The sequence below is a fragment of the Prionailurus bengalensis genome, chromosome X (assembly GCF_016509475.1).
Source record: "Prionailurus bengalensis isolate Pbe53 chromosome X, Fcat_Pben_1.1_paternal_pri, whole genome shotgun sequence".
Taxonomy (NCBI): domain Eukaryota; kingdom Metazoa; phylum Chordata; class Mammalia; order Carnivora; family Felidae; genus Prionailurus; species Prionailurus bengalensis.
In genome coordinates, this window is record NC_057361.1 from 7,095,834 (window position 1) to 7,121,530 (window position 25,697).

General features: G+C 53.3%; 1 protein-coding gene across 3 annotated transcripts in view; it reads left to right on the top strand.

The window, feature by feature from the left end:
- The window catches only part of SHROOM2 (shroom family member 2), a 156,958-nt gene extending 133,042 nt beyond the window's left edge, over positions 1 to 23,916 (top strand). For 2 of the 3 annotated variants that reach the window (XM_043570795.1, XM_043570797.1), the window contains 5 exons: positions 4,973 to 5,554; positions 10,330 to 10,854; positions 11,762 to 11,933; positions 18,015 to 18,287; positions 21,154 to 23,916. In XM_043570795.1, the coding sequence (XP_043426730.1) occupies positions 4,973 to 5,554; positions 10,330 to 10,854; positions 11,762 to 11,933; positions 18,015 to 18,287; positions 21,154 to 21,420 (1,819 nt within the window). In that variant the 3' untranslated portion in view covers positions 21,421 to 23,916. The remainder of the gene's footprint in view (positions 1 to 4,972; positions 5,555 to 10,329; positions 10,855 to 11,761; positions 11,934 to 18,014; positions 18,288 to 21,153) is intronic. The other variant, XM_043570796.1, reaches the window with a different exon arrangement.
- The last annotated feature ends 1,781 nt before the right edge of the window (positions 23,917 to 25,697 follow it).

Genomic DNA, 25,697 nt, shown 5'->3' on the forward strand with positions numbered 1-25,697 from the left:
AGCCTTGGTGACACACTGTCTCTCGCCGATGTCACATAGCTGGTAAATGGTGCTGTGATGGGAAGCGTCTGCCTAGTGAAACCCCAAATGAAATGTGGGCCAGGGCCTCACCATGGCCTCACACACTGAAGTGCATCAGGAGGAAGAGCCGTGAGCAAGAAATGTGTGTCCAAGTCAGAAGTGACCGTGTGTCCCTCTCCTCTCATTGTCCCTCTAAGCACTTAGGAAAGGAGGACCCTGTGGTACGCGTTACGTAAGTCATCCGAGAGCTAGAAATGTTTCTCTTTTCCTTGATGGAGACAATGGTTAACCCTACTTGCAAAGCAGTGCTGAATGAATTAGTGATTCCAGAGCAGTCTAAAAATGTTCAGTTATGATGGGAATGTTCACCTGCAAAGTTATTTCTCTAAGAACCTGACTGGCTGCGTCTCAGAAAATGCAGCCTCGCAGGGCGCCTGGGTGACTCAGTCCGTGAAGCATCCGACTCTTGATTTGGGCTCAGGTCATGATCTCACAGTTTGTGAGTTCGAGCCCTGCGTCAGGCACCGAGCTGACAGTGTGAAGCCTCCTTGGGATTCTCTGTCCCTCTCTCTGTCCCTCCCCAGCTTGCTCTCTTTGTCTCTCTCTCTCTCTTTCTCTTTTCTCTTTCTCTTTCTCTCTCTCTCTCTCTCTCTCTCTCTCTCTCTCTCTCTCAAATAAGTAAACTTAAAAAAAAAAAAAGAAATGGGGTACCTGGGTGGCTCAGTCAGTTAAGCGTCCGACTTCGGCTCATGTCATGATCTCACAGTTTGTGAGTTCGAGCCCCACATCCGGCTCTGCGCTGACAGTTCAGAGCCTGGAGCCTGCTTTGGATTCTCTGTCTCCCTCTCTTTCTGCCCCTCCCCCACTTGTTCTCTCCCTCCCTCTCTCTCTCTGTCCCTCCCTCCCTCCCTCCCTCCCTCCCTCCCTCCCTCCCTCAAGAATAAAAAATAAACATAAAAGAAAGAGGAGGGAGGAAGGGAGGAAGGAAAGCAACACAGCCTTGCTCCTTACCATTGTGCACAGTGACTGAAAGCAGCAGATGCATTTGTACGTTGATGTTTGGGTGACCGTGTGCCATGGTGCATGCAATATTTGCTTGTGAGGCTTCAAGAAGCTGGCCTGGTCTCCTGCCCTCCGTGGCGGCGCTTATAGCCCAGAGAGGTGAGTGGACAATGTGAACCACGAAAGCATTGGAGAGTGAGACCAGTCCTGGGCTACGGGTGACCAGGAGTAGAGGGCCTGTGTGAGACAGAGCAGAAACCTGTGGCCCAGAGAGAGGAACCCAGGGCCACAACAGGGGCTCATCACGAGCAGAAAGAACCTGGAAATAAAACCGCCACCTCTCGGATCTGGAAAGCACAGTTAGACATGGGGCTGACCAGCCGCATCCCCAAATCAACAACGTAGATTTGAATAATACCAGTGTTGATGGGATTCCCTGGGCATTTGGTGTGTGTTTGTGTATGTATGTGTCTGTATATAGTCTTTCTCCTTTTGGACTTCTGGTCATTTCTGCCCCTATCACAGGGTGTTTGGGGTCCTGAGCAGCATTTATGTGGCCTTGGGGCGGGTGGGGGGGTTCCTCTTCAGATGAGGTTTGTTTTGCTTCGCTGCCCTGCCTCGGACCTTTCATGGCAGGAGGCAGAGGAGAAACAGCCAGGCACTGGGGGGAGAGAGAATCCCAAGCAGACTGCATGCTATCAGTGCTGGGCCGGACTTGGGTCTCAAACCCACGACCATGAGATCATGAACTCAGCTGAAATCAAGAGTCAGATGCTGACTTGACTAAGCTACCCCGGCACCCGTCAGCTTTTATTTTAAAGTCTATTTATTTATTTTAGGTGAGAGAGCGCGCACACCAGCAGGGGAGGGGCAGAGAGAAAATCCAGATGAGGTTTGTTTTGCTTTGCTGCCCTCAGACCCAGGTGCTGGGCTCCCGCCTGCCCAGAGGTTGCAGGTGTCCTGAGAGCCTCCTCCTGGAGCAGCCTTCTCCTTGATAACGTGTCATTAGCATGTTCTGCATGACAGTGAGTGACCTGAGCTGCATATCAATTGCTGGGCTCTGGAATGCAGCTGCTTTTTAAAGGTTCCTTTGTATGGCTTGACTCACTGTTCCAGGCATTCCTCGGAGCTAAATGCTTAGGTGCCTTTGCTGGCAAATCCTAAGACTTCTTATTTTCTTACTCTGTCTGTGGATCTTTCTATCACCATTGACTTTATCCTTGAAAATTAAAAAAATTTTTTTAAATGTTTATTTTTGAGAGAGAGAATGCGAGTGGGTTAGGGGCAGAGAGAGAGAGGGAGACACAGGCTCCAAGTTCTGAGCTGTCAGCATAGAGCCCGATGCGCGGCTCAACTCATGAGCCATGAGATCATGACATGAGCTGAAGTTGGACACTCAACCAACTGAGCCACCCAGGAACCCCTATCCTTGAAAATTTTTTCAACATTTAAAAAGGAAGGGCTCCGAGGTGCCTTGGTGGCTCAGTCAGTTAAGCGTCTGATTTCAGCTGAAATCATGATCTCATGGTTTGTGAGTTGGAGCCCCGCGTCGGGGTCTGTGCTGACCTCAGAGCCTGGAACCTGCTTCAGATTCTGTGTCTCCCTCCCTCTCTGCCCCTCCCCTTCTCACTCTCTGTCTCTCAAAAATAAACATCTAAAAAAGTTTTTTTTATTAAAAAGTTATTTTGAAAATTTCTAGTTTCTCTTAGTGTGTACCTAGTATGTATTTTTTTCTTAAATATCTAACTTTCTGAAACTGGGTTAATATTTTAAACTCTTCTGCTTGGCTGTTTTGTCACCGTGCATCTTCGAAGCCGAGGCCATGTCTTCAGCGTCTTGAAAGCAGAGACCACACCTGCCCTCTCCCAGGGCCCCTGTGAGACCACACCTCTCCCAGATGTGCACGGCTTCCAGCTTCTAGGTGCGGCCGGGTCCAGCCGTGTGTGGCTGTGCTCACGGCAGCACAAGGTGGGGAGCTGCCCCCAGCTGGCTGACGACGGGAAGGGGAGGGACTTGGGCATGGTCAGGGTTCTACTCCAGAGCATCCGCTGAAGCTGGAGGGGCCCTTTCCCCGAGGGACACGGTCAGAGGGACACGCACCGGGCACTGGACTTTGTCGTGCAGCAGCCTGGCTGGGGTTGGGGCATCCATAACACCCAGGCCGGGCATCACATCCCAGGAGGCAGGCTCACTCCTGGGCCCCAAGGGGGTCATGGAATGAGGGGGAAAGCCTTACCTAGCTTGTTAGAAGGGGACGTCACTTACAGGCACCGGTTCTCTGTCTTCTGGTTCCCCCCGTGCTGCCCTCGTTAGAGTTTGCTTTAACACCTCTGAGGTGATCTCCTCAATGCCAAATTGCTCTTCCCTGAATGGGACGGTCCTTCAGAGGCTCCTTTTATTACTGTGTCAGGTTGGAAGGAACTGTGCTGGCAAAGGCATGGCAGGCTGCTCTGTCACAGAGTTGATAGTGCTTAGCCCGTGAGTGAGCGCTGCTTGCAGCGCAGAGAAACGTGCTTGGAGCGTGTGCCTCCGTCCGGGTTTTGCGGAGACCTTCCTGCGTGTGCGTCTGTGCGTACTGAGCACACGCGTATGCGCATCGAATGTGGAGGTAGAGCTGGGAACGGGTAGCAGTATGGAATGATCAGTGAGCCACTGCAGCGCCCAAAGTCTTTGTTTTTGTCTCTTGTTTTAAATTTTATTTGAGAGAGAGAGAGAGAGAGAGAGAGCATGAGTGGGGGAGGGGGCAGAGGGAGGGAGAGAGAAAGAGAGAGAGAGAGAGAGAGAGAGAGAGAGAGAGAGAGAGACTCTTAAGCAGACTCCACACTCAGCACAGAGCCCAACATGGGGCTCGATCCTTTGACCCTGGGATCACGACCTGAGCCAAAATCGAGGGATCAAGGGTGGGACGGTCAACCAACTGAGCCACCCAGGTTCCCCATGTTTTTCTCCTTTTTAATAATATACGACTGATTGGGGTGCATGGGTGGCTCCATCGGTTAAGCGTCCAACGCTTCCTTTTGGGTCGGGTCATGATCTCACGGCTTTGTGAGTTCAAGCCCCACATCACACTCCACGCAGGCAGCATGGAGCCTGCTGGCGATTCTCTCTGTCTACCTCTCTCTCTACCCCTTCCCTACTCACGCTGCCTCTGTCTCTCTCAAAATAAATAAAACTTTTTAAAACTTTAGGAAACAAATAATATACTACTGATTTTAAAGGCTTTATTCATAAATTGATTTGAGGCTCATGTTAGAAAGCTCTATGCCTTTTTGTAAATGGCAATTTTCCTAAATAAGCCACATAAAAATACTGTTACATCAAGAAATAAATATTTCTAAATATAGCCATATGAGATTTTTCACCAGTGTTGTTTTTAAAAATGTGTAAAGAGGACTCCTGGGTAGCTCAGTCCGTTAAGCATCTGACTTGGGCTCAGGTCGTGATCTCGTGGTTCCCGAGTTGAAGCCCCAGGTCAGGCTCTGTGCTGACAGCTCACAGCCTGGAGCCTGTTTTGGATTCTGTCTCTCTCTCTCTCTCTGCCCCTCCCCCACACGCTCTCTGTCTCTGTCTCTCTCTGTCTCTCTCTCTCTCAAAAGTAAATAAACATTGAAAAAAAATTTTAAGAGGTCTGAACCTTTATAAATAAATAAGGTGTGAATTTTCTTGCCCCACAATGCAACTTGTGTGTGCAAGTACGTGTCTGTATCTTAAGTGTGTGCGTGTGATTTTAATTTTTCTTGTCCTGTTACGTGAGGTAGCAACATGCAGCCTCCTGTGTGTGCTTGGACTGGATACCTCGCGTCACGAACAGCGGGGACAGGTGTGGGAAAACGTATCTGGCTTTCATTCCCGAAAATGAGTTAAGAAGGTCATCGAGATCTGGATCCAGTCCCGTTTGGAGAGATGCGGCTTGGCATCGTGCGCTCACTTGTACACTTTCTCCCTGTAGACAAGCAGATGTCCGACGGCCGGCAAGCGGTGCGGCAGGACAGCAGGACTCCCGGACGCCGGCCCAGCTCGGTCAGCCGTCTCCCGCCTGGGGGGCTCCGGAGGTGCCCCCGGAGGCCCGCGGCCGAGCGGGGACCCTCCCTCGAGACTACAGATCCTCGGAGGGCGCGCCCTCGGCCCCACACACCCGCGGGCAGGAGCCCAGGCCCTTGAGCGCCGCGCCCGTCCCCAAGCAGCCAGCCCCGCGGAGGCCGCCGCCGCCGCCACGGCCGCCCAAGCGTGAGCCCGGGCAGTTGGGGGGCCTGGCCGGCGGCACCCCCAGCGGGCCCCAGCCGTCCCCCGAGGCCCCGGACGCGTGCGCCCCCCGCCCGGCCCTCGGCCAAAGGCCCGAAGACGGCGAGCGCGCGGGGCGGCATGTAGACGGGCACCCGGCCGGGCCTGAGAGCCAAGCCCCGCTCCCTTCCTCGCTGCGGGCCCCGCGCCCGGCCGCCATGGAGACTTCTCGCTCCCCTTCGCCCCAGTTCGCCCCGCAGAAGCTCACGGACAGACCTCCCCTGCTGGTCCAGGACGAGAGTTCCACCAGGTACGGCCCTGGCCCCACGCCTGCCCTTCCCTGGGCTCCCGCGGGAGGTTTCCCGGGCGTCTTTCCTGGGTGGTGTGGGGGCGGTGTCTGGACCCCATGGGGGACAACCCACAGCTCCAGGGGTCAGGTGGATTTTTAACTTGGGGTCGGGGCGGGGGTGCCCTGTTCTCCAGGAGCAAAGGGGATGTGCCCCAGGTGCGGACTGTCCTCTGTCCCCGTGGTCCAGGCCCAGCGGTGGTGTGTGCCTTCCCTCCGGGCATCTGCCCGTGAGGGCTGTGCTTTCCCTGAGCACTTGTGTGGTTGGAGAGTCCCGTGTGCAGTAAGCCTGACGCCTTCAGGAGACTTCGGTGTTTTTCATAATGTCCAGTATTTCCACACATTTTGTAGGTTTATGTTTCTATTTTTGAGAGAGAGTGTGAGCAGAGGAGGGGCAGAGACAGAGACAGGGGGAGATAGAATCGCAAGCAGGCTCCATGCTGTCACCGCAGAGCCCCAGCCAGGACTCATGCGGGGCTCGTGTGGGGCTCACGCAGGGCCTCACACGGTCAAACTGTGAGATCAGACCTGAGCCAAAGTCAAGAGTTGGACGCTTCACCGACTGAGCCACCCAGGTGCCCCAACACATTTTCTTTCTGTGTCATATGTGAAAAGCAAAGCTGGTATACACATGTTATGAAGGCAGAGGAAAAACCTGTTCAACTCCATGGCGCTGCTGTTAGAATTTCCGACGTGGACTTGTCTGCCGTGCCCGTGGAGACGTTGATAATAAATATGGTCAGGCAGGGACCGACCGGTCCCGAACACTGAATGTTTCCTTTTGCCGTCCTCTCAGAGTGCCTTTGAAGAACTGGGAAAGGGCAGAAGTGCAGAATTTTCATCTTGCTCGCTAGGGCCGTGGTTGTCCATCTGGGGGAGGGTGGCTTTGCCCCCGGGGGGGCATTTGGCTGTGTCTGGAGAGGTTTGGGGGGTCACAGCTGAAGAGCGAGTGTTGCTGCTGGCATCCAGCGGGCAGAGGCCGGGACGCCTCACATCCTGCGGTGCACAGGTGAGCCCCGCAGCAGGGAATGCTCTGGCCCCGATGTCCCGTGCTGTCGAATACGGTAGCCACAGTCACATGTGGCCATAGGAATGGAAGTTAATGAAAAACAAAATAAATTCTGTGCATCAGCTGCACCACGTGTGGTTAATGGCACACATACCATTTATTTCCATCATCCCAGAAAGTTCTGTTGGACCTTTTTGTTGTAGAGTCTCAAGCCGTTCTCTTTTTTTTAAGTTCATTGATTTATTTTGAGAAAGAGCAGGAGCACGGGAGGGGCAGAGAGAGAGTGAGAGACAATCCCAAAGCCGGCTCCACGCTCTCAGCACAGAGCCCAACGCAGGGCTCAGACTCCGGACCCAAGAGATCATGTCCTGAGCCGAAATCAAGAGTCAGATGTTAAGGGGCGCCTGGGGGGCTCAGTCGGTTGAGCGTCCGACTTCGGCTCAGGTCATGATCTCACGGTTCGTGGGTTCGAGCCCCGCGTCGGGCTCTGTGCTGACAGCTCAGAGCCCGGAGTCTGTTTCACATTCTGTGTCTCCCTCTCTCTCTCTGCCCCTCCCCCACTCACGCTGTATGTCTCTCTCTCTCTCTCTCTCTCTCTCTCTCTCTCTCTCAAAAATAAATAAACATTAAAAAAAATTTTTTTTTTTAAGAGTCAGATGTTTAACCAACTGAGCCACCCCAGGCGCCCCTGTTCTTTTCTTTCCGCCTTGAAAATAACTCAGCAGAGAGGACACCACTGATAGCATCCTGTATCTCCGCAAGTGTGGCCTCGTAACCACAGCTTCATCTGGGGGCCACGTCTGTGCTCTGTGTCATGCAGACTGTGGGCACCACTGAGATAACCTGTCAGTGGGAGGCAGCGTTGTCCATTCTGAAGGGAAGAAGAAGCAATAACGTGATCTGTGTGGCAGGCCAAGTGTACGACACTGTCCCAGGCGAGCTGGCCTAGGCCCCTCAGGCCGCTCGCTTCTCGGGAGCTGGTCTGAGCTCCGCGGCTCCTCGGAGAAACAGCCATGTGTTCCCACAGTGCTCATGACCTGCGTCGGCTCAGGACGTAGGGAGTGGGTTTCATGTTTTCCTTGCCTGAAGCCAGTGTTGATTTTCTCATTCTGTCTTTTCCAGGAGCTTGAGAGGGATTTCAGTAAACAGGGACAGTGCCTATTGAAGATACTGGGGGGTGATGGGTACCCACATTATTTAGTGTTCCCACCCATCGTGTCTTTTGGGTCGGAAAAGGTTGCCTGTGCACCATGTCCCCTGCTGTATGAGTGCTCGCAGAGGGCCCGAATCCGGGTCAGTGTCTATACCCAGACCCACATGTGGACACTTTGTTCTCAGGAAGCTCAGTGAGGCACATGGTGGCCGTGCCACCTCCAAGAGCTGCTACCCAGAAAGTCGCTCACAGTGCACTGAATTAGTCACCGTCCCCACGGTGTGCCCCGTCGGTCAATCCTGGTATGAGAGCCTGCGATCCCAGTGACCTGCAGGCTGAACAAGAAGCCGGGGAGGGGTCCTGGCCCTGCTCTGTATCCACGGTCAGCTACCGATGGGTCAGCAGGGGAAGGGTCAGGGTCCCCCTGTGTCAGGGCTTCCTGAGCTGCCGGTCATTTGGGCTCAGCTCAGAGATACTGTTCTTGGGGCGCCTGAGTGGTTCAGTCAGTTAAGCATCCAACTAAGCGTCTCACAGTGCGTGAGTTCGAGCCCCACGTCGGGCTCTGCATTGATGGCGTGGAGCCTGCTTGGATCGATCCTCTATCCCCTTCTCTCTGCCCTCCCCCACTCTCAAAAATGAATAAACGTTTAGGGACGCCTGGGTGGCACAGTCGGTTAAGCGTCCGACTTCAGCCAGGTCACGATCTCGCGGTCCGGGAGTTCGAGCCCCGCGTCAGGCTCTGGGCTGATGGCTGAGAGCCTGGAGCCTGTTTCCGATTCTGTGTCTCCCTCTCTCTCTGCCCCTCCCCCGTTCATGCTCTGTCTCTCTCTGTCCCAAAAATAAATAAACGTTGAAAAAAAAATTAAAAAAAAAAATGAATAAACGTTTAAAAATTTAAAAGAAAGGGGTGCCTCGGTGGGGCAGTCAGTGAAGCGTCCAACTTCAGCTCGGGTCATGATCTCACGGTCCCTGAGTTCGAGCCCCACGTCGGGCTCTGTGCTGACAGCTCAGAACATGGAGCCTGCTTCCGATTCTGTGTCTCCCTCTGTCTCTGCCCCTCCCCCATGTATGCTCTGTCTGTCTCTCTCAACGATAAATAAACATTAACAAAAATAATTTTAGAAATAAATAAAAATGTAAAAGAAATTGCCCTGCTCTCTGCTGACTTGGATCTCTTGAACAGAGCTGCTCACCTCATCTCCCTCCATGTCCGGCCTCTCCCTCCTTCCAGCTACCCCTTGACCATGAGTGTGCACGCGCTCCTGCCTGCTGGGGCGCCAGCCGGGGTGCAGGGCAGGCTCCCACCTTCACGCGCTGTTGAGCCGTCCCTGTGTGCCAGGCCCTGAGCCCCCAGCAGGAGTGCAGAGAGAGGAGAGGAAGCATTCCTAGCCTCTGAGGGATTTCAGAATGGGCATTCCTACCAAAACAAATGCTTCAACTCGTGTGCTAACACTAGGTAGCTGACTTTTTTACTTATTTGTTTTTCCAACATTTGTTCATTTTTGAGAGAAAGAAAAGTGTGAGTGGGAAAGGGACAGAGAGAGGGGGAGACGCAGAATCGGAAGCAGACTCTAGGCTCCAAGCTGTCAGCACAGAGCCCAACACGGGGCTCGAACCCACGAGCTGTGAGATCATAACCTGAGCCGAAGTCAGACGCTCAGCCGACTGAGCCACCCAGGTGCCCCTAGGTAGCTTACTTTTAAATCTTTAACAGTTGTCTGGGGATTTTTTGCTTAAACTTCAAACGATCCTCTGCTCCCCCATCTGCCCCTACCCCACTTGCACTTTCTTTTTCAAAAATAAACATTAGGGGCGCCTGGGTGGCGCAGTCGGTTAAGCGTCCGACTTCAGCCAGGTCATGATCTCGCGGTCCGGGAGTTCGAGCCCCGCGTCAGGCTCTGGGCTGATGGCTCGGAGCCTGGAGCCTGTTTCCGATTCTGTGTCTCCCTCTCTCTCTGCCCCTCTCCCCCGTTCATGCTCTGTCTCTCTCTGTCCCAAAAATAAATTAAAAAACGTTGATAAATAAATAAACAAACAAACAAACAAACATTAAAAGAAAAAAAACATAGGCAATCTTTCTAGAAGTCTCCCGGCGGCCCCAGAACCACGCAGGTACCCGTGGGTATGTACTGGCCCTGCTTCGAGAGGCAGCGAGGGAAGGCTTTAATGATAACTGTGAAAGGAAGCCTGTTGCAGGTTCCCCGACAAAGGAGAATGTCACTGAGCAGGGCCTGTTAATGTTTGCACTATTATCCGCATGTAAATGCATGTTAAACCACCCTCCTCTCAGTCAGCAAGCCCAGGGATACACCCCCGGCTCCCCTAGGGGTGTGGGTAATTTTGAAAGTGGAAAAGGTGTCCAGACGCTCAGGGTCAGGAACGCAGGCCTCCTCAACCTCCATTCCCCGTCCTGGGTCTGTGATCACGGAGGCTCCTTCCAGCTCAGTGGCCAAAGGTCTTTGAGCCTGGGTTCCCCAGCCGGAAGAGCAGGTGAGGGACCAGCGGGTTTCTCTCCTGGGTAGGCGTCGACGGCAGGGCTCACTTTGCGTTTTCAGTACACGGCTCTTCTCTTTCCAGAATCGAGCGGGTGATTGACAACAATACCACTGTGAAGATGGTGCCCATCAAGATTGTGCACTCGGAGAGCCGGCCTGAGAAGGAGAGCCGCCAGGGCCTGGCCCGCACCACCGAGCTGCCCACACTGCCCAGCGGGCTGGAGAAAGACCACATCAAGACCCTCAGCACCTCGGAGCAGTTCTACTCCCGCTTCTGCGTGTACAGCCGCCAGGGTGCCCAGCCCCAGCCCCAGCCCCCCGAAGCCCCCGCGCCCACTGCCAAGGACAGCGGGGCCTCTCCGTCCGGGTTCAGCTACATGAAGACCAAGGAGAGGACAGCCGAAGACCTGAAGTCAGAAGAGCTGGCCCGGGAGATCGTGGGCAAGGAGAAGTCTCTGGCCGACATCCTGGACCCCAGCGTGAAGATCAGAACCACCATGGACCTGATGGAGGGGATCTTCCCCAAAGACGAGCACCTGCTGGAAGAAGCCCAGCAGCGGAGGAAGCTGCTCCCCAAAGTCCCCTCTCCTGGGACCACGGACGAGAAGTGAGTAAGCACCGCCTTCAGGTGCGCCTTCAGGTGTGGCCACTTGGTGTGCTTCTCCCTCTTAGCATCTGGTTCGCTCCAGGGGGCAGGTGGCTTCTCCGTGTGTCTGTTTTCATGATTGCTTCTGGGGGGCAGGTTTCCGAAAGTACTGCCCAGTGCTTAGCACGTTTTGGCCATCCGGGGACCCTCCCAAAAGAAGCGCTAAGGCCCGTGGCTGGGGATGACGACTCTGAGGCCTGGCAAAGATATGAGGATAGCGTAGCTCCTGCGATGCCCGCAGGCACCTCTCAGAAGACAGCGCTTCTCAGCTGGGCCGTCGTCTCCCTCCAGGGGACACTTGGCAATGTCCGGGTACGTTTTTAGTTGTCGCCCCCGCGAGGTGCTCCTGGCATCCTGTGGGTGGAGACAGGGAGACTGCCCAACACCCTGCGGTGGACAGGACACCCCCACAGCCCCAGATGTCAGTCACGAAGGCTCCTGAACGTCATAGTTATTAAGGAGGCTTTCTGTTCCCGCTTGTGGAACGGAGTGAACGGATGCATTTCCATGGTTTGGGGGAACGTGCTTTGCGTCCTGTCTCATTCCGTGGGCCACCTGCACAGGCGTGTGCTCACATCTGTCCTGTTTATGTCCGTTGTGTCCATACACGTCGTTAACTGACGGTAGGTGGGAGTGCCCGTGAGATGCCCGAGAGAGGGGCAGAGGGGGTGAGTCGGATCAAAGCAAGAGGGAGCCGACATGGCTGCAGACAAGGGCTGCCCCTCCGCCCCCCTTTGGCGGTCCCATCCCCCGGCTGTTGTCTTTTGGTTAGCGGCCCCATTGGCTCGTCGGGACCGAGGCCGTGAGCTGGAAGGGGGCACGTGCGCGTAGGGTCCCAGCCAGTTGCGGTTCTGACCTTTTTACGTAGGAGAGAGGAGCCGAGCGTGCCGGCGGCCATGTCCCTGGCCACCAGTTCCACGTACTACAGCACTTCGGTCCCCAAGGCAGAGCTGCTGATCAAGATGAAGGATCTGCAGGAGCAGCAGGAGCCCGAGGAGGATTCGGGGAGCGACTTGGACCACGACCTGTCGGTGAAGAAGGTAGGAAAGGCCGTTGTCAATGAAATCGTGCTCGTTGGCAGAGAAGGGGCCGCACGTCTCAGTCCAAGTAATCTGTCCCTTCCACCCTAGTTAAAATGCTGCGGACTTCATTCTGTGACCTTCAGCAAGTTACCTGTTCTCTTTGAATATCAGGTTCTAATACCTGCAGCCAGGAGATCATAGTCCCCACATAGTGCTTGTAAAGTGCTTTGTCCACCAAGCAGCGGCATTTCTTGGCTCCTAGAACTCCCAGGCGCTTAGGGATACAGCAGGAGACCAAACAGAACGGAGCCCTTCCTTTCCAGAGGGGAGCCTCTGTTCAGCCCACATGAAAACAAATACACAGTAGGGGGTCGGCACACTGCATGCAGCCTGTGGGCCAAACCTGGTTTTGTGAGCAAAGTTGTATTGACACACAGGCACATTTATTCACTTAGAGATGCTCTCTGGTGGCTTTCCTTCCACAGAAGCAGGGTTGAGTAGTTGCAGCTGACCACGCCACCTGGAACGTCGAGGATCTTTACTGTCTACCCCTTTATGGAAAGAGTTTGCCAACGTTTAATGTGGTACATTGGATGGTGAGAGAATTCAAACAGAGTGAAAGAATCGAGTGAAACAAAGGAAGGTGATTCTAGAGAGGGCTCCGGCGAGGGGATGATTGAACAGTGACCTAGAGTGGTGTGAAGGGTGAGCCGTGTGGATATCTGGGTGCACTGGGGGAAGGGGACCAGCCGCTGCGAAGGTCCTGAGGTGGTAGGCTCGTGACACATTGGAGAGGCAGCAGTGGCTTTAGCTGGAGCTATGTGGACCAGGAGGGTAGGACTGGAGATAAAGTCAGAAATGAGGTCAGGGACTACATAGTGAGTGGCCATGAGGTCATGGTAGGGACAGCATTACTGCTGTCAGTGTCAATGTCATTACTGCCCTATTAGCTTTAAATCTCCATGATCTGTCAGCACGCCAGACCTGTGGCATCTAGGTGACTACCTAGTTTTTTAGGAAGGCCTTAGCATTAAACGGATGACGGGATTGCCAAAGAAAGTCCGTTTCGGAGGCTAGCACGTACTCTTTATTCCAGGGCCTTGAGCCCGTCAAATACTACCAGGGAAAGAAAAGCAGGGAAGCAGCCTTTTGTGAGCACTTGCCATATGCTTAGTACTTTGGAAAACTGCTTTCATAAAAAAACACTTTTTTTTTTTCTTTAACAAAAATCTTCCCAAAAGATTATGCGTGTATAGTTGGTGGTTTAAAAACACCACTGGCTGATTTCAGATATAATAGAAGAAATACTGTGACCCATGCATGAGAGAAATTTACTTTCAGTTTGGGGAATATTTGCTTTTTTGTTCAAGGGAATTAAAGGGAATAAAAGATAAGAATTTTAGTCCTGGGCTTGTATCTGGCTTCCAATCACATATCCAATTTCTTTCTTTTTTCTTTCTTCTTTTTTAATGTTTATTTTTGAGAGAGAGAGACAGACAGACATACCGAACGTGAGCCGGGGAGGGGGAGAGAGAGAGGGACACGCAGAATGTGAAGCAGGCTCCAGGTTCTGAGCTGTCAGCACAGAGCCCGACGTGGGGCTCGAACCCGCGAACCGCAAGATCATGACCTGAGCCAAACGAAGTCAAGACTCTTTTTACGACATGGCCTTGTTTCTCGTGCTGTGATGAGTTTGGGGTGGGGCACGCCCTGGTACTGCCCAGCCTTCATCTGGGTGGCTCTTTTCTCTTTGTGCTTTTGGGAGGCTCAAGTTGCTGGGCAACTGCCTCACCTGAGATGACTGCTTTGGGATTGAGATGAATCCCTGTGAACTTGGCTCCTGACAGCCTACTCCCCGCCCCCCCCAACCTACTCCGCATGATTATATTCTTGGGTTTTTTTAATGTTTATTTATTTTGGGGGCCGGAGGAGCAGCAAGAGAGGGGGCCAGAGGATCCGAAACAGGCTCTGAGCTGTCAGCAGAGAGCCTGATGCGGGGCTCGAACTCACGAACTATGAGATCATGACCTGAGCTGAAGCCAGGCTCTCAACCGACTGAGCCACCCAGGCACCCTCGCATGATTAAATTCTTAACCCAACTGACATATCTTATTCCAGATGCAAATGTTGAGTAATTTCACAGTAAACGGCAAATGCTATAAATCACAGTTCTCTATGGTGTTAGTGACTCAGTAATCCTGCTTTTCGGCTTGATTTGACAAAGGCAACTGGCACCCTGTCTTTTCAGCCTCCTTCCCATAACCCACAAATACACTGTGTCGTGTGGTTGTACAAAGTGTCACGGTGGGGAGAAGGAGGTCCGTGACGTGTGGATGTACCTGATGGGCCATAACGGTAGAGTGGCTTGACCCCGAATCACATGTGGACCCACGTGCCCAGAGGGACCTTGGCTGTCATGGTCCCAGCATCGCTGCATGCTCACAGAGCCCGAGTGCCAAATCGGGTGACCCTGTGTTTTAGGAGAAGGCTGAGGACACAGGGATGCAGAGAGGGAATTGTGGTGGCTGGTTGGAAGCGTTACCCCAGGAAGGCGAAATCCGTTTTTACACCCGAGGCGGCTCAGGCACACTCTGCCCAGAAAGAGGCCCAACTGAGATATGGGATTCTTCAGCAGAAGCAGACACTCCATGGTCAACATCTGGAATCTGAGGGTTGTGGTTCTTCCCTGGAACTTAGACGTGGGCATGAGGCCCAGAGAGAAAAGACCTCATTCCCCCCACAGAGGGGGACAAAAGTAGGTGTGCGGGGGGCACCGGAAACAGAGGTAAGGGGCAGGAGTGCACCTGCTGTGAGACCCAGGGTGGGCGGGGGGGGGGGTGGTGGCTGGCCTCTGCCACCACTTGCTCTCCCCCCAGGCCCTCTTGAATGCCATGTGCTGCAGAACACAAGCGGATGGGCTCGCGCGAGGCTCCTCTGACGTGGCGGGTGAGGCCTGCTGCACCCCGGCTGGTGCTGATAACCAGTGATCCGCATGCTTCCTGGGCCAGGCCTTGTCCCAAGATCCCTGAAAGTCAGCGTCTGGCCCTTTATGGAAGAAGGGGAGGGTATTTCTAATAAAACTTTACGCAAGACATATAAAGGAATCAGAGGAATTTGGGCTCCTTCCAGAACGTCCAGCTTCAAGTTCGCTCAGCTGTTATTGCAGGTTTTGAAGGCGCATGTCATGCATTGGTGTGAAATCTTTATCACGATAATTGCTAAAGAAGAATGAAACAGGAAAATTACCAGAAGCCCTGGCTAGGGGTCCTCACACATCCACAATCCTCTGACTTGCTTGAGGTGTTCACTCGGGTTACGGGTTGCCTGCAGGTGAGAATTTGGAAGGTTCTCCATCCCTACAATCCATTTTGTGCTCTTCCCTCAAGTTATGAGTATCTGAAAAAGGCCATCTTAGCCATGGGAGTCGAAGTTGACTTAAACCGTCTCCCCAGATAGGTAGGTAACCAGACGCACCGAGACACAAGCATCAGCCCACATTCTGAGAGAAAATATCAGAGAACTGTAGACGCATACAGCTTTACATTAGTGAGGGAAGGGGCGCCTGGGTGGCTCAGTCGGTTGAGCGTCTGACTGCGGCTCAGGTCGTGATCTCACAGTTCGTGGGTTCAAGCCCTGCATCGGGCTCTGTGCTGACAGCATGGAGCCTGGAGCCTGCTTCGGAATCTGTGTCTCTCTCTGTATCTGCCCCTCCTCTGCTCTCCCTCTCTCTCTCTCAAAATAGTAAGTAAAATAAATAAATTAGTGAGGGAAGACTAACTAGAACCTGACCCGAAAAAGCCCAAAGCAGTTTATAAATTCCATGTTGGGTGTTTTAGGAGAAAACCCATGCCGATGAATCTGCAGTGAGGACGAGGACGGCTCTCCTCTGAAACTGCTTGCCATCTTAATCTGCAGGATACCCAGACATTGCGATAAGCCCTAGGCAGATTGAACCACGAGCAGGCAGTGCCCATGCCCTTCCAGGCCGTGGACTTGTCGTTATACGTACTTGTGCGTGCGCATCAACGCCCGATGGGGATTCTCGTCAGCATCTCCTCCGCAGACAAAGCGGACACATCATCGGCTCCTGCAAAGCATACGCTGCCTTGCTCGTGGCTCAGCGTGTCTTTCGTGCCGCCGTGTGACTTTGCCCACCTAAACTGTCATCGGGACAGGCGTTTTTTGTTTTTGAATTTTTGTTAACGTTTACTTATTTTTTAGAGAGAGAGTGAGGCAGAGCACGAGCGGGGAAGGGGCAAAGAGAGAGGGAGACACAGAGTCTGAAGCAGGCTGCAGGCTCTGAGCTGTCGTCTCGAGCCCACAAACCGTGAGATCATGACCAGAGCTGATGTCGGCCACTTAACCGACTGAGCCACCCCGGCGCCCCCATGACAGGCGGGTTTTACCCCACTGTTGTCTGTTAAGCCGGGGCACCTTCTCAGCCTGCACGCAGGACTGCTGATACCTGCCAAGTAAGCGTACCTACTGCAAGCCGCCAGGCTGGTGATTGTCACGCAGGCACGCGTTCAGCTTTCGTGTCAGTCCTGGAGGTGCGGGCTCCTTTTCCCCTGTGCAGCCAAGATCACGGTCCTGGAGAGCTTAATGAGACGTCGCTCCCTCCGGGCGGGTGACTTCTCTCCGCTCGGCTCTGCCGGCTCCCTGTGGGGTTGGAGTCTGTAAAGGGCCCAGGACACGCGGTGACGGTGTGGAGGGACTTCATAGGTCCACTTTCTATACGTGGTGTTCCTTGTTGCAGCAGGCTGAGCCGAACATCCTAACTGGACGTGAGCGTTCACATTCTGCAGTCTTCATTTGGGTTTGTGCACCTCGGCGCTGTGGCATGCGGGGGTTCACGTGGGCTGTGTGTGGTTCAGCACGTGGGGGTGAACACCCTGGCGCTTCTGCTGGGGGTGGGCCTGACGGCACGCAGACATGCGTGCTCAGGAGACAGTGGTTTTGGCAGCCTGGGCTCACCTGTTGCGTTCCTTTAGAGCCATCCCTGTGCGTTTCCCCAGATCTACCAGAGGAGGCAGACCATCTTTGCCACTCAAATCCTGCCACTTCAGCAGGAAGGCCAGTTTATATGTTTTGTTTTTTATTTTTGCCCCTTTAAAAGATAATCACTTAAAGGGCCTGTGGAAAAGGGGGATGGGGGACTCATGTTCAATGGTCCGAGTGTCAGTTGGGTAAGATGAGAAAGTTCTGGAGATGGGCGGTGGTCACGGTTGCCCACGACGTGAATGTACTTAATGCCACAGAGTGCTACGCTGAAAAACGCATAAAATGATAACTTTTGAGACGTATATCTTGCCATATTCAGTTTATTTTATTTTATCTAAAATATTTTTTTAATGCTTTTGTTTTTGAGAGAGAGAGGGACAAAGCATGAGTGGGGGAGGGACAGAGAGAGAGAGAGAGGCGGGCACAGAATCCAGAGCAGGCTCCAGGCTCTCAACTGTCACAGAGCCCGACTCGGGGCTCGAACCCACAAACCGTGATCATTACCTGGGCCAAAGTCGGGCTCTTAACCGACTGAGCCACCCAGACGCCGCTTTCTTGCCATATTTTTAAAAAGGTAGTAATATATGTGCATTTCGGTCACATTCAAGTCAGGTTACTCTCAAAAGACTTTTAATTTTACTGACATCCCTTTATTTGTTTTAACTTTAAGTTGCTAGCTGTGTGTGGAGCATACGTTTAAATCACGCCATTCAGTAGCAGGCGTGAGACTCCATAACTTGTGTACGTGTCAGTTCTTGCACTGGAAGATTGCAGACTATGAAGCACAGAATCTCACGTGGGCCCCGAGAATCCCGGCCAAGGTGAAGGTGAAATGAGGTTTATCTCGAAGGGCCACGTCCTACCTATCGCTGTGTGATAGGACACTAACGGGAGGAGAATAGATTAGTTTCGTGTCTAAATGTCACGCCAGGGACTTCACCAGGAGTTGTTCTCCCTCCCCGGGTCTTAGAAAGTTGATGCGAAATCAACTCTTCCCCACGCGGGTCACTTACGTGAGACCACGGGGCCCGGCAGCCGCTGCGGGTGCCAGGTCGGGTCACCCTAACGAGTGTTTGCATGCCCCCCTGTGCCCTACAGCAGGAGCTCATCGAGAGCATCAGTCGCAAGCTGCAAGTGCTTCGGGAAGCCCGGGAGAGCCTGCTGGAGGACATCCGTGCCAACAGCGCACTGGGGGACGAGGTGGACGCCATCGCCAAAGACGTGTGCAAACCCAACGAGTTTGACAAGTTCCGCATGTTCATTGGGGACCTGGACAAAGTGGTGAACCTTCTGCTGTCGCTGTCGGGCCGTCTGGCGCGGGTAGAAAACGCCCTCAATAATTTGGATGACACTACTTCTCCTGGTGATCGGGTAGATACAACGTGCCTGACCTGGACTCGGCGGGGGGCGGGGCGGGAGGTGGTTGCGGGAAGGTTCCGCGTGGGGTGTCATGAGTTGGTGCCCTGAAGCCTCACACGGTCCCTGCGGCGGCCTGTGCACCTCCCAGCGCAGGACGCCTTCGGGTGTCCAGGGCTCTCCCTCACTTTGCTGGTAACTGAGGGAGACAGGTGCTGGGGGGTGTGGTGGGCAGGGCCTGACAGGCGTGGTCATGGGACTGCAGGGCTGCTGTGATGTTCAGGAAGAACTGTGGGCTCCTTTTCACATCTTCTCACCTGTTCCCACGGATCATTACTGATAAGTGTCTCTTCCTAGGAAATAGTCTCTTTCGCCTTTCTTGACCATGCATGTAAGTGGGTCTCACTGAGAATGGAATGTGATGTTTTGCTGCTTTTAACAGGAGTGCACACGGCAGTCTGGAAGCAGTCGAGGACTTGTCTGCCTCTTCTCCCTCTCTTGAGGTGTGCAGCCTGGAACGTGTCTCTTAGGGGGTTTGCAGAATGCAGGAAGTAATAGCCCCCTTGTTGGCTTCACTTCCTGGGTCAGATATCAGTAGAACATGGAGTTTGCTTCTCTGTGTAGGCCCTCAAATGATCATCTTTATTATTAATAAGGCTCCTTCTCTGAAAGGGGAGCGGAAGAGTTAGCCCTCTCCCTTACTCTAGGTGAGAGCGCTTTCAGGCGACCTAAATGTTCTCGAGCGCAGCTCGCAGACGTTGTCATTCTGTGCTTAGCTAAGTCATTGATGACTACCGTTTGAACGTACTGGATAAGCATTGACAAAATAGCCGGGACCCTTGGGTGATGTTCAGATTCCACTTTCTGATTTCCTCGTCTTTGCCACATGTATCTGAGGAGAGGAAGATAACACGAGGGGTGCCTGGGTGTCTCCGCCTGTTGAGTGTCCGACTGGCTCAGGTCATGATCTGTGGTTCGAGCGTTGGAGCCCTGTATTGAGCTCTCTGCTGTCAGCACAGAGCCTGCTTGGGAGTCTCTCTCTGTCTCTGCTTCTACCCCACTCAAGTGTGCTCTGTCTCTCTCAAAAATAGAAATATTCTTAACAAAAAAACTTGAACAAGAAAGAGATTCGTTTATACATAATTGGAATGTTCTCGAGTATTCATTTAAGTGAACAACTAGTGTGGTCTTTGCAACTCAGCTCCTCTATAATCTATCTTTCCCTCCGTGTGGGTGGGACGGACAGATACTTTATTTAGAATTTGGGGATGATGAAGGAATGCCAACGCTAAGGACCACGCACGTGGTCCTCCTGAGTACCAGGCTCTGGAGCCCTCAGCACGTCCCAGGGGCTCTCTGTGAATGGAGTGCTGCATTCCCCCAGCCAGGGGCAGTGAGGAGGCCCCGTCTCCAGCAGGGTTGGCGTTGGAGGAAAATCTGCGTCAGGCAGCGGAAGTTTGGAGACGCTAAGGTTTTCAGAGACAACATAGTAACGAGTTAAAAGACACGGCAGAACGTTTTCTGAGGCTCCCTCCATCTTTCCAGACAGAAAATGCCCCATCAGGTCCTCTCCCAGCCTCTGCAGCCTCCTGTCCCTAGTCAGCCTGACTGGTTTTGTTTTAAGTTTTTATGTATTTATTTTGAGAGAGAGTTCCTGCACACACCAGCGTGGGAGGGGCAGAGAGAGAGGGAGAGAGAGAATCCCAAGGCTCTCCCCTGATGCGGGGCTGGGACTCACAACCCACAAGATCGTGACCTGAGCCAAAATTCAAGAGTCAGACACTTACCTGACAAAGCCGTGCAGGCGCCCCAGCCTGACTGATGTTAATAATCCAAAGCGCACTTCTAGGGTCTGTTAGCACCTGTTTCCCTTCGGGTTTAACGGATTTGCTTTGCCTCCTCTTTGCGTGAGAATTCCCTGTGCGCGTGACCTGAAGAGGGCGGTGTTGCACGGGAGTGGGCAGGGGACCTGACGCCCACCAAGACACTTTCTGCTTAGTGACGGTGGCCGCTCACGTTCATCGCGCGCTCTCTGTGTGCGGGCGTTTTACAGAGAGCCGCCGCATGCTGGACTCTCACGGTGGCTGTTGGTAACTGTGCGTGGCCACGTCGCAAAGTGGCAGAATGAGAGCGGCTGTCCTGCTGTCCAAGTAAAAAATCACACGGAGGAAATGAAGCCCCGGCCTCCCCCAGCCGACGGTGGGAGACTGAATGCACTCATCTCTTCCTTTCTTAGTTTTCGTTAAACTTAGAGAAGGCAGGGACCGTTAGGTGTGTATTTTGCGGAGAGACGGTGCGGCTGTGAGTGCCACATTTTGGGAAAGGGGTCGCCCGTGTCCCCCAGAGCGGGCCCCGTGCGGGGAGCCGGGGAGTCTCCCCCGTCTCCCTGCGTCTGTCCTTGCTCCCTCACGCGTGCCCTGCAAGCTCGCCCAGGGGCTCTTCTCCTGCGGAAGGGTGTACACACCCCGCTCCGCGAGTTCTCCCGAATCCGCGCCTTTTGCTGCCTTTGCCGCGGTGTTGTCACGGGCAGGCCTCTGACGCGCGTGGGATCCCTAAGTCCTTTACACCTTTCGAGCCTCTCAGAATTCTGTCCTTATCTGTCCGGGGACAGCTCTTCTCGTCAAGGCTGTTCCTCTGAGCCGTTCCAGGCCAGTGGGAAGAAATGGGAGGCGGGACGAGCCTGTGAGCTCTCGAGGAAGGGCTGGGGCCAGCCGCGCCCGAGTATCTCCGTGCAGAGGCCGTCAGACCCCTGGTCCCTAACCTGGCGTCAGGGTGTCCCCTGAGGCAGCCCGCAGCGTGGCCGGCATCTTGCGGCGGCCGCCCAGAGCCCCTGCTCTCGCCCTCGTCCTCAACGGGCTTGTCTCTCTCTCTCTCTCCCCAGCAATCGCTGCTCGAGAAGCAGCGGGTCCTCATCCAGCAGCACGAGGACGCCAAGGAACTGAAGGAGAACCTGGACCGCCGGGAGCGGATCGTGTTCGACATCCTGGCCAGCTACCTCAGCGAGGAGAGCCTGGCCGACTGCGAGCACTTCGTGAAGATGAAGTCCGCCCTCATCATCGAGCAGCGCGAGCTGGAAGACAAGATACACCTGGGCGAGGAGCAGCTCAAGTGTCTGTTCGACAGCCTGCAGCCCGAAAGAGGCAAATAGGAGGGCCCTCCCTGGCGGAGGCCGGAAAGTGCCCCTCTGAGCTCGGTTCCGGAGGATGCACGCGGAGACCCCAGCCGGTATTTATGTCCTGCAGCCCGAGTCGTCCCCTAGCGGGATGGCTGCTTTAGAGAAGCAATAACTTCCGTGTGTGTTTGCGATGATCTATTTAATGTGTTTTAGCTTCCCCGTTGAACGCTGAGCAGAACATCTCACCATTAGCCATTTTGCTTTGCCGGTTACCACACGTGGCCCAGCCTCCGGAAGGTGGCGGGTTCCCGCAGTATAGACTGTGTAGTGCATGCAAGTGGTCCTTCTCACTGGTAGGTGTGCCCTTCCTCCCGTCTTCACATCCTGAACCAACCACCCGGGAAGCAGCCTGAGTGAGTCTTGACGGCGCGTGAGCGGGGAACCCCTGGCTCCCATCTTACCCTGCAATTCCTTACCCTGGGAAGCGTGGGCTGCCCCGTCGTGCCCCATTCGTCCGATGGTGTCGACCCTTCCTCGTCCTTCGTTCATTGTCTCCCAGCAAAACCATGATGATATGATGACAAGTTACTAACCTTTTGGAAAGGGGAATGGTTTCCCAGTGGTTAAAAACCCACTGTGAAATGAACACCTTATGTGTTGGCTTCATGCATCCTGAAATCGCCACAGAAAGAATCGTGTGCATGCTTTAAAACACGCGCACAGCACAAGGAGCTTCAGTCCTGACGTCACGGTTCAAGTGATCTTTTCCTGCAAAGTGAAAGTCCTCGGTCAGTAGTGTGTCCAGTAGGAGTGATGTGCTCGCTAGATACTTGTTTCATGAGACCAACAGCATATTTCTGAAATTACCTTCTGCCTGTAACACTTACTTTGTGTGTGTATGGTTGTTAGTGACAGTTGGCTACGTTTCTGTTTTTGCCTCTTTAAATCTATTGCCATGCCGTAAGGGTTACTTTCCATTTACTTGTAAGAACCTTTCCTCTCTGCGCTTTCAGAGGCCCCATGGAGTATTACAACTCCCAAACCCGATCTTTTCTGCCAGTTTATAGACTCTGTCCTCTGTTTATTAGCTGAAATTGCAAGTTTCTCAAGAGAGTCTGCTCACTAAGAAGACACTGTCATGCTGTCAGTTTCCAGTGGACAAGTCACAGACTGGGAGGAAAGATGTGCTAATCATGTCTATGACAAAGGATCTAGAACGTGTGAAGAACTTTCAGAAGCAAGAGAACAAACAGCTGGTTAGTACATGGGCAAGAAACATAACTCGGTGCTTCAGCACAGAGGCCGTGTGCACGGGCAATCAAATAAGCACGTGGAAAGACATTCAACCGCCATCGGCTTGGTTGTAACTCCCGTTTAATCTACGCCGATGTAGAGCTTCTTCACAGATGCTCATCCGATTAAACGCGTGGTAAATGGCAGGACAGCCCCTTGGACGACGTCATGTTGAAGTGATGATCGGACATTTGGTTGACCGAGGGATCATTTGGATCCTCGTTTCCCCTATTGCCATGAAAGTTTTCCGACAGGTGGGGACACGTCCCTTTGTCCGCGGCGACGGTTGCCTTCCCAGAACACACGTGCACACAAATGTCTTAACAGACCGCTGTCTGTACTTGATGAGCCAGAGGTGGGGAGCTGGACCCCTGAGCCACAGCACTGACGCCTCTGCACCCCACGGGGGTCCCAAAGTGGCAAGCTTCGGCAACGCACGCAATAAACCCTCTTTTTGGCAATCCACTCATGCCAGGAAGCTCTATGCCTTTTCAGAAGTTTCCAGTCCTATTGAATTAAGCGATTTCTGACTTGAAAAAAAATCCCCATCCTGCCAATGCCGTGTCCTCCTTTCCTCCTGCTGTAGTCCCTTCCTGTGAAAACTGGTCACTTCAGAGAAGGTGAAGTTGGCTGTCCACGGACCTCTGTCATTCTCCCTCAGGGGGACAAACACAGTAATTTCAGCGTGTTTTGCTTTTAATTTGGACAAAGCGTTTATCTGTGATTCTTTCCCCTCGAACACAGTGTTGTGAATCATTCTGATGATCTATATGTAAAGTGTGAGTAACAGGAGGTGTGTGTCTCTATCCAGCCTCTTAGGTCTTTTGAGGACCTTCTCTTACACACAGCAATATACAGTGCTCTGTCCCCCTTGCCGCGAAGCACATGGGGTCACTGTCCTGTACCTTCCCCTGTTTGCCTCTTCAGCGTCTAGTCAGCAGGGACCCAAAGATTCCAGTGAGTCGATGTACATATCTTTGTACGTAGCTATGTTATTGCATACAACAACAATCTGGTGCTAATGTTTTGCCCTTGGCATTCTTAGGTGGCGGCTGATTCCTCCCCCTCTGTCGTAGCACAGCTGTGGAATGCTCTGTATGGCGAGATTTCAGTCAGGGGTGTGGCCTGTGGCTTTTATCCTGCAGTCGTACCTCATGCTCGACCCTTACCACTTAGCTCTCATCGTATCGTCCTGCTTGACTTTTAACAGAATAAATGTGTCTTTGAGTGAATGGAGCATGTCTTTGACTTACCTGTGTTCTGTCTTTTTTCTTTTTTTTTTTTTTTTTTAATCAAACTGTCCTCACCATAGGTCAAATTCTTAAGCCACCGATAAATTGTGGGATGGATTCTCTATATGTGTGTAACTTTAGGCCAGCCTAGCTAAAGCTGATCGGTTTACAGGCAGGCAAAAGTCAGGGGACACAGGTTGTATCAGTTAGCCGTGGCCGTAGTTATGCTGTGTGACAAGCAACTGTGAGATCTCAGTGTGCAGTACGGTATCTCTTTAGCTCACGCATGCGGCGATCATGGTACTCTGCTCCGTGTGTCTCTCGTGCTTCTCCTGGAACTGGCAGCCTGGCCTGGGGAAGTCAGTGGCGGATGCATGAGAGAACCGACCCGGGCACAAAGGTGTTTTTCCACATACCGGATTATATCACACCGCTAACCTTCCATTGCCAAAGCAAGCCCCGCAGCTGAACTCAGAGAGGTGGTGGGATGTGCCCCACCTCTTCGGTGGGAGGAGCCGTGTCGTCACGTGGCAGAGTGTGGACACCAGGTGTGAAGAATTCGGGCCACTGATGAGCTGCATCTCCCACACCGGCATCTGCTATGATGGGGCAGCACTCAAGCGTCCTGGACCCAGAAGCCACATCCCCAGGGCGAGGCCACCTCTGCCGCTCCCTAGTCGTATGGCCGTGACCAAGGTACTCGGGCTCTCCGAGTTTCATCCTGTGTCACTGGAGAAGGCCTGGGGAGCTCAAGCAAGCACATGTTGTTCATGTGCTTAGAGGTCACACTAGGCCTGGAGAAAAGTGCTGCGGAGGTGTCTACTCTTCTGTGTGCATCATTCCCTCTGGTCTTGGAGGGACAGGCCTTCCCTGAACGATCTGCCAGAGCCGCGCAGGAGACGGGGATTTCTGTTGCATGGGAGGATGAGGAAGGGTTCTGGTCTGGAGCAGGTTTGCGAGGCGTCAAGGCTGGATGGGAGCGGGGAGAGTCTCTTTAATAAAAATTATTCAACGGGCGCCTGGGTGGCTCGGTCGGTTAAGCGTCCGACTTTGGCTCAGGTCACCATCTTGCAGTTCATGAGTTTGAGGCCCGCGTGGGGCACCGCGCTGACATCTCAGAGCCTGCTTCAGACCCTCTGTCTACCCCCCCCTCCCCGCTCTGCCTATCCCCTGCTCTATCGCAAAAATAAACATTAAAGAAACAAATTTCATAAGTAAAAATTATTCAAAATTAGAATGGATATTTACTGAGAATGAAAAACTCACAAGTCAGATTTTTTTTTCAGTGGATGAATACCACACATTTTGTTTTTATTTCTGGCTTCTGCCAGGTGACTTCAGCGTGTCTCATTTGAGTTCTGGAATGGTCAAGGGATTACTTACTGGGGGCAGTTCAAATGCAGTCCGAGAGTGCTGCTGTGGTGCTAGGCTGGGCAGTTCTGCGATCTGTGTGCCATGTTCCATGACCCACCGATGACAGCGTGCAGGGTTGCGTCCCTGAGAGCTTGTGTGCTCGGGCTGGTGAACCACATTGGTGACAGCTTGGTCTTCGGTGTGGGCCCATCAGACTTGTGCGGGATGAGCTGCGTTGGGTACCCTGAGACAGCCTGGGATCTGGGGACACCAGACACTCGCTCCATTTTCAGACCTGTCTGCTGGGACCGCTGCAGGTCTGTACCTACAAGCACAGACATTCTGAGAGCCTGGGTTGTGCACTTCCCGTTAAGAGAAGAAAAGCAATGCACGGTGTGTTTATCGTTCGTGTGTGCTACATCTTGAGTCCCG